The sequence below is a fragment of the Orycteropus afer genome, unplaced genomic scaffold (assembly GCF_000298275.1).
Source record: "Orycteropus afer afer isolate SDZICR_OR568_19922 unplaced genomic scaffold, OryAfe1.0 scaffold00078, whole genome shotgun sequence".
Classification (NCBI taxonomy): Eukaryota; Metazoa; Chordata; class Mammalia; order Tubulidentata; family Orycteropodidae; genus Orycteropus; species Orycteropus afer.
In genome coordinates, this window is record NW_006921665.1 from 280,330 (window position 1) to 289,298 (window position 8,969).

An 8,969-nucleotide genomic window follows, 5' to 3' on the forward strand; every position below is an offset into this window, starting at 1 on the left:
AATGTACGATGATGCAGGCAAAGCAGTAAAGAGATCTCAGAAAGGAGAAAGCAGAAGTGATGAGTCAAATGAGTAAGTTTCCCTGAAAGTAGTTTCAGGCATTAACGGTTCCATGTCTACACTGATTGATCAATACGAAACAGAAAGAGATTGCTAAGTACATTGTGAAGCATAACTACGGTTACAGCTGTCAGAATTTTTTCAAATTATGTACATCTTACACAGTGTAAGAATGCAAATGTGATCTGAACTGGCAAAAGTTAAACACACTGCAGTATCTTTAGGTGCTCACCTCTGCTCAATGGCCAGTGTTATCAAAATGAGAATTAACACTTTCATAAAATAACAAATTCTAATTTTAAAATAGCAGAATAAATGCTTTAAAGGACCTATGTGTAATAGTTTAAAAAAAATTCTTTTAACAAATTTAAATTTTTAGAGAAATATATTGAGAAAGACCCATGTATAATTTACTTCAATAAAGAAAATGACTTTTTCATTCTTTCCATACTTTACTTCATATTCCAAATTTTGTGCTACAATTAGATGATACGTTAATTTTATTTTCATCACATAAATGGGAGAAGAAACATTTTATCAGGTCCCAATATATTACAAGGCATTTAGGGAAGTGTTTTGTTGCCAAGCAGAAAATTATCTGAAATTCACTTTCAAAATTGAAATAGACCTAGTTAAAAGCACAATGCTGGCTCCTTTCTTTTTTAGAATATATCCAGGTTTTTGCAGAAGTTATCAGTCAATGGATTAAACAAATTCTGTCTTATAAGGTTAGCACTCCAGATGCTCTAAAAAATCTTGTTCAACACTTTCTTCCAGTTGTTCCAAGACCCTTGGGTTATCTGCAATAAGATCTTCTGAGAATGGAGGTCCTGGGGAGTCAGCAAGAAGTTTACTTTGGGTTTTAAAAGCACAATTTAGAGTCTTGAAAAATGGGATCAGTTGCCTGATGCTGGAAACAGAATGTTGGCGTAGAAGAGGAAATTCATTCTTCACAGTTATCTCATCAGAGCTGCTAATTTCCTGCAAATAAAACAGCCATAAAAAGGATATAGTTACAGAAAAAAAAAGGGATATGACTTTACTAAGGGTAATGCATGCAGCAAAACCTAAGAGATCTATTCTTTATGAAAATTCATTATCAGCACGAATCATGAGGCACAAAGTCATATTCTAGGTCTTTAGTTAACATTTTACATTGGGCTTTCACCTTGAGTCCAACCCATCCAAGGCCCCATCATTCCTCCTCACTGGCTCTTCCTCTTTTTGTACTACAGTCATACAGGAATTAGGGGGGGATAAGAACTACTTCTGAATGCTTGTGATACCCAGGAAGCTTCACCTCAACTGGGATGAGAAAGCAGTGTGCACGTGGCAGAAAAATGAGAAAGAGATGGAATTTATAATCCTCTCTAGGTTTTCAAACTTAGATAAACTTAGAAAATTATTCCATATCATTAAAATCAAGTGCCAAGGGCAAAGATATGAAAACTTCTTAGCCATAACCAAACACCTGGAGGGACCATGTCACTGAGCCTGGGGGCTCAGGACCATAGTCTCAGGGAATATCAGGGTAAACTGATCTAACATAGTCCACAAAGACAATGTCCTACATTCTACTTTGGTGAGCAGCAACCGGGGTTTTAAAAGTTTATGAGCGGACATCTAAGGTACAACTATTGGTCTCTCCCTATCTGGAGCAAAGAAGACTGAAGAAAATCAAAGATGCATGGAAATAATTAGCACAAAGGACTAATGGACCATGTGAACCTCAGCCTCCACAGCCTTGAGACCCAAATTTCAAAAATACATGGTGTCTACCTACCACTGCTGACAGCTCTGAAAGGGATCACAATAGGAGGTCATAGATAGAATTGGAGAAAAATGTGGAATGAAACTCAAAATCATAAGAAAGACCAGGCTTACTGCTCTGATAGAGACTGGCAAGGGAGTTCTGGTAGCATAGTGCCTAAGGCACTTGACTGCTAACCAGAAGGCTGGCGGTTCAAATCCACCAGTCACTCCTTGGAAGGAAAATGGGGCAATCTATTTCCATAGTGATACTGCCTCGGAAACCCAAGGAGGGGTCACTATGAGTTGGGTCTGACTCAACGGCACATAACAACAACAACAGAGACTGGTGAAACCCCTAAGACTATGGCCCCTCATCAACTTCAGGCCTGGAATTGAACACACTGCCATGGCTTAACGTTAAATCAAGCAATAGACAGCTCTATGAGGTGAACAATTACACCAGGTAGGTACATTCCTCAGAACAATCAACCATGGGAGATCAGAAGGGCAGCATTTGCACAGGGAGTAAGCTCAGAGAGCAGGTATACATAGGAAAGGACACAGGGAAAAGGTATCAACAGGGAGGAAGCAGAAAGAGAACTGTTACATTATGGGGATTGCAATCAATGTCACAAAAGAAAATGTGTATGAACGGTTGAATGGAAAACAAATTTACTCTGTAAACTTTCACCCAAATTACAGTAAAAAGTTATTTAAAAAAAAAAAAAAAAAAGGACCAGGCTTACTGGTCTGATAGAGACTGAAGGAACTCTGGCGATTATGGCCCTTAAGTCACCCTTCAGGGCTGGAACTGAACTCACTCTGTGGCTTAATTTTCAGCCAAACAACAGACAGGCCTGTAAGATCAACAGTAATACCAGGAAGGTATGCACTCAGGAGAACGAACAATCATATGAAATCAAATGGGCAGCATTTGCCCAGGGATAAAGCTCAGAAAGCAGGAACAATAGGAAAAAAGGAAGAATGGAAACAGTAAATACAAGGAGAAAGTGGGAAGACTGGTGTTGTATCATGGGGGTCACAATCAGTGTCATGAAGCAAAATGTGTATGAATTGTTGAATGCAGAAACCAATTTGCTACGTGAATTTTCACCCAAATACCAATAGAAAAAAAAAAAAAAATCAAGTGCCATATCTATATTGGGATAAAGTGACAACAGCTACTCAAAAGTATAGTGGGCAGTGAGTTTATATTAATAAGAGAAAAACAACACAGAAAGGGGGGTGAGAAATGCTGCACAACTTGAAAAATAAATCAATGTCAAAGAATTATACAAGAAGAAATGGATGAATTTGTATGTGTTCTACTGTGTATATTTTCAACAACAAGTGTTATGAAAACTCTTAATTTACTGCTTAGCTCTTAATCTTGCCTTCAACCTCCTGCCATGGACATAGATTTTTTTTTTTTTCTCTTTCATAGTGTTCTCTCCCCTCCCCTTCCACCCCTGGTAACAAACAAAGTTTCCTTCCACATATAAACCTTTCCTTGACTTTTTACAATAATGAACTAATACAGTATTTATCCTTCTGTGATTGACTTATTTCACTCAGCATAATGCACAGACATAGTTTTTAAAAAGGAAACACTTACCCCGTATTTTAGTTTTAGAAGCTCTAGAATCCTAACAGTGTGGGGTTTGCATTCTTGGTGATTCTCTTCTAGATCCGACAGGAAGGCAGGAACTTCTGTGTCCACTTCTGGAACAAATGCCCACCTATAACTGGAGGGAAAAAACCTTTGAGGCCAGGAAGGATGGCTCAGAGCTTATTTTTCTTTACATTTTGTAAGAGCTTTGAGATACAATTCACGTATCTTACAATTCACCCATTTAAAATGTACTACTCATTGGCTATCAGTATATTCAGAGTTATGCATCTATCACCACAATCAATTTTAGAACATTTTCATTATCCCAAAAGAATCTTCATACCCCTTAGCTATTACTCCCTAATCATCTCATCTCCCTTAGTCTTAGGCCATCATTAACTAACTTCTGTCTCTGTAGATACATCTATTCTAGAAATTTTATGTAAATGGAACCATGTAATATGTGGCCCTTTGAACTGGCTTCTCTGATGTAACAATGTTTTCTTTTTAAATTTTTATTGTGATTTGGATGAAAGTTTACAGAGCAAATTCATTTTCAGTACAGCAGTTCATACACATTCTGTTTCACAACACTGACTGCAATTCCCCACAATGTAACAGCTCTCTCCCCAATTCCTCCCTCTGGTTGGTTACCTTTTCCCTGTGCCCTTTTTTCCTATGCTTTTCTTCCCCTGAGCTATCCCCCTGTGCAAATACTGCCCTTTTGTTCTCCCATGATTGATTGTTCTAGGGAATGTATCTATCTGAAGTAAATGTTCACCCTATATTCCTGTCCATTGTTTGTCTGGAAGCCACAGGAGTGAGTTCAATTCCAGACCTGATGGGTAGCTAGGGGCCACAGTCCTGGTGGTATCACCAGGCTCTATCACACCAGTAAACGTGTCTTTTTTTTTTTTTTTTAAAGTAATGTAACATAATGTTTTCAAAGTTCATCCATATGGTTATCATGTATCTGTATATCTCATTACTTTTTATGGCTGAGTATTATTCTACTGTATAAATATACCATTTTTATATTTAAATATATGCTGTTGTTGTTGTTATGTGCTGTTGAGTTGGACCTGACTCATAGTGACCTCTCCTTGGGTTTCCAGGGTGGTATCACTACGGAAGTAGATTGCCCAACCTTCCTCCCGAGGAGTGGCTGGTGGATTTGAACTGCAGGCCTTCTGGTTAATAGTCAAGTGCCTTAGGCATGATGCTACCAGAGCTCCATTTATATAAATATACCATTTATGTATTGATCCATTCTTCAGTTGATAGACATTTGGGTTGTTTCTACTTTTTGGCTCTTATGAATAATGCTGCTGCGAACACTGATGTACACCAGAACTCACTTTTAACCACAAATGTTTCTACATGATTAGTTTCTTTGGAGGTATGGGGGTAGACACAGAGAGAGAAAAGGAGCATCTAGAGCCAGGCATGAAATTAACCATATGAACAGCTGTGCTAAACCTACAGGAAACCTAAGGCTTTGGGAGCAATTGGAGAACAGCAAGCTTCATTTAAAGGTATTTATATTTAATTAAAAATGAACAGGCAAAAAATTTACACAAATGCAACAAGGACCACCTATACAAACCCCCTTCAGAAACCCACTCATAAATACTAGTGTGAGCCAAATACATGAAACCACAGATGTTCTGAGTAACCTGAGACTTGGTATTCAGAACCTACTGGTTACCACTAACCTTTACGACAGCTACTCATTGACTGTACATGAAAGCACAAGTGAAAGCGAAGTCCCCTACTTCAAATGGGCAGATGATTTTATCTGACTTACATTTGAAATAACGGCATTTTATCAGGTGGAAAAGAAAGTGCTGTGTCCAGGAATTTGCACGCTGATAAATATAAGATGAGTTCACTCGGGGGTATCTCCCCCTTTGAGGATCCAGTTCCATCAGGGATGGAAACTTTTGTTCTGTTTATTTTGTTGCTGTTTCTGCAAATTTGCAAAGAAAGGAACTCTTGTTACAAATTCATTCATATCTGCTGTAGTCCATTTGTCTAAGAAATGTTCTTAAGAAGGTTTTTCCTTTAACATTTTTTCAAAATAGCTGGTCTCATCACAAGTACTTCAAGAAAACAGCATTTAGCAGTAGATAACATTATATCATAAAGCCATGTCCATTGATCTTGACCACTTTTCACATAATGTACAGATACTTATACTACTTACCTCAGTGATTCATCTTCCTCTCTCAGATCTTCTTCAAGCTGTGTGAATGTCTGAATCTAAAAGAAAACAATCAAGCATTTGAGTTACTATGTGAGAGATTAAACTTACTTTAATGTTTAAAATGTATATATCTATCCATGAACTATTGCTTTCTTTGCCATGAGACCAGAAGAACTGGACAGTCCCCAGTTATCATGGCTGAATGTTTTAAGTAAAGATTTTGTAGAAGAATTCTGATCAAAAGGGGGGAAAATGCAGAAAAGAATTTCAATGCTCATGGAATCAAGACTTTCTGGAGCTCCTATAACTACTGCCCTGAGATAATCTTTAACCTTAGAACCATAAATCAAAAATATTCCCTGAAGTCTTCTTTAAACCTAACAATAGTCTAGCTTAACTAGCAAAGAACATCTGTTTTGAGTTTTGTGCTCTTTTAAAAACTTAACTGTATCGGATCAACTTGTTAACAGCAACTTGAAAGCTTAGATAGGAAGCTTAGGTGGAAATAAGTTTATGTCAATATGGGAAGAACAAATTGGAAAAGGAGATGAGAATACCTGCAAAATTTGAAGAATGCAATTAATGGCATTCTTCAAATGTGGTGGTACAACACATAATTGTTTAATTGGTGTATGTTTTGCTGTATATATATTCAACAACAATAAAGAAGAATAAAAGTCCATGTCTATTAAAAAACTAACAAATTAATAATATCAAACAGCATAAATTAGTTAGAATAACTAATAATTTTGAATAACTGCAAAATAAGATGAAATATTCTCCACTTAACCAAGAACTATGTGCCAACTGGATGAAAAACATTTTTGCAGATAAAAATTGATACAGGTGAAATAATATATTGTTCCTGGATTAAAATAAAACAAAAAAGAGCTCCAACCTTGCTTTTAAGAGCAAAATACTTATATTTACCAATTCAGAGACCATTATTGGCCACAATGAAGTCAAATGTTGAGGAGATATTCTTAGCAGCAAAACTCTGAAAAACAGAAACATCTGAGCAGCAACTAGGGATGTCTGTCCAACTCTCAGATTGTCTGTCAGGCGTTCTAAGAAAAGAAGATTTTGAAGATGTCACACAAATATGCAATTCTGGGTTTCTTACTAGAAGAAGAAAAATAAAATTGCAATTGTTTTGACATTTTGATAATAACCCAGTGTAAGCAATGGGTTTTAAGGGAATGTTTTTGTGAACCTACGTGGCTCTAAGCCATCTTCTTGGGGAACTATAGTTTCTGGCCCTTGCTGAAGGAAGGGACTCACAGCCTCTGCCCCAGGCCCCAGGCCGAAATGAACAACTGACTCAAGGTCAGAAACCCCACCTGATGACCAGTGACCACTTAAATTTTCTTCTAAAAATATGAATTATGAGACACAGAAACCAAAAACAGTCCTTGGTGGTGGGACCTATAAGATCATATAGACTGGTTGACAGGTAACACATATTTTGGGGGGAAGAAGTTGGAAAGAGAGAGAGTAAATAAAATATTTATTCTGTAAAGTTTTGGTTTGATGGCTAAGACAAAAACTTTAATTCCTACAGGGAGAGGAAAAAAATGGTACGAGTTAAGTTCTCTAGCCCCTAATACTCCTCCCTGCTTTTTCACTGAAATAACTGTTTTTGGAATGCAATTATTCCCTAACTTAAGGTCTCTTTAGAAACATAACAAATTGCTATAGCAAATGTCTGAACTATAGTCATGCTAACTAAGATGTGCTATCTCACTCACTGTCATCAAGTAGGATCCGACTTTTAGTGACCCCTCCTTTTTCTGAGGCAGTATCAGTACGGACGTAGATTGCCCAACCTTCCTTCCAAGGAGTGGCTGGTGGGTTTGAATGACCAGAGCTCCCAAGATGTGCTATGTTGTTGTTGTTGTTGTTATATGCCGTCAAGTCGGACCCAACTCATAGTGACCCCTCCTTGGGTTCCAGAGGGGTTATCACTATGGAAGTAGATTGCCCAACCTTCCTTCCAAGGGGCGGCTAGTGGGTTTGAACCGCCAGCCTTCTGGTTAGCAGTCAAGAGCCTTAGGCACTATGCTATCAGAGCTCCCAAGATGTGCTATAGTATATTAATAATAAACTTCTCTTTATTTGAGCTAGCTTAAGTGGGTTTTTAATTTCTTGCCTTTAAAAGCAGTCTGACCAAAAGAAAGATCATCCATAGCTCAGACACTAGACAAACAAGCTAGGGTATTTAAAAAGTGGTTTGCACTTCTAGTTCTGGGCAAGATGGAGTAAGTAGGTTCAGTCCTATTATTCTAATCACAACAAAAATCCTTGGAAAAAATTCATAAATCAACTATCAGAAAACTCTGAAAGATGGAGAAAAGAAGGCAGGACTGGCTAGGGAACTCAGGACTTAAAGAATGACTTAGTATGGGTAGGTGACACACACGACTGTATATAAGTTTGGCCTAGAATATCTGTACATATGTATTTGTATGTGCTGTAAATATACCCATGTGTATAGTAAAGCAAACGGGGGCAAAGTTATGAAAACTTCTTAGCTATAACCAAATACCTTGAGGTAATGAGTCACTGGGCTTGGGGGCTTAGGACCACAGTTTCAGGGGACAGCAGTCAACTGGCATAACATAGTTTACAAAGAAAATGTTCTACATCCTACTGTGAAGAGTATGACTGAGGTCTTAAAATCTAATGAGCAGCCATCTAAAGTGCAACTATTAGTCTTTCCTTGTTTGAAGTAAAGAAAAGAAAATCAAAGACACATGGAAACAATTAGCTCAAAGGATTAACAGACCACATGAACCTCAGTGTGCATGATCCTGAGACCAGAAGAACTAGACGGGTGCCCAGCTACCACTACCGACTGCTTTAAAAGTATAGCGTCCTGGATAGAGTGGGAAAAAAATGTGGAACAAAACTCAAAATTATATAAAGGACCAAGACTAGGCTATCAGTCTGACAGAGACTGGTGTAACCTCCAAAACTGTGGTCTTTAGTTACGTCTCAAGCCTGGAACTGAACTAGTTTGGCTTAACTTTCAGCCAAACAACAGATAGGCCTATAAGATAAATAATAACACCAAGAAGTATACAGTCTTTAGGATAACCAATCAAACGAGATTGAAAGGGCAGCATTTGCTCAGGGATAAAGTTCAGAAGACAGGAAGGGATAGGAAAGGAGGAGGAATGAAAATGGGAAACATAGGGAAGAAGTAGGAAAAGGACTGTTACTACCAATGTCACAAAACAAAATGTGTATGAATTGTTGAATAAATGTGCTTTGTAAACTTTCACTCAAATCACACACCCAAAAAGAGTGGAACAAAGCTCAAAATCATGAAAAAAAAAA

General features: G+C 37.7%; 1 protein-coding gene across 1 annotated transcript in view; it reads right to left on the minus strand.

Moving 5' to 3' along the window:
• Positions 1-789: 789 nt before the first annotated feature.
• The window catches only part of DOP1B (DOP1 leucine zipper like protein B), a 208,787-nt gene continuing 200,607 nt past the window's right edge, over positions 790-8,969 (minus strand). Inside the window, 5 exon segments of the mRNA XM_042780999.1 lie at positions 790-1,041; positions 3,428-3,557; positions 5,232-5,393; positions 5,631-5,686; positions 6,561-6,697. Of these exon segments, the coding sequence (XP_042636933.1) occupies positions 790-1,041; positions 3,428-3,557; positions 5,232-5,393; positions 5,631-5,686; positions 6,561-6,697 (737 nt within the window).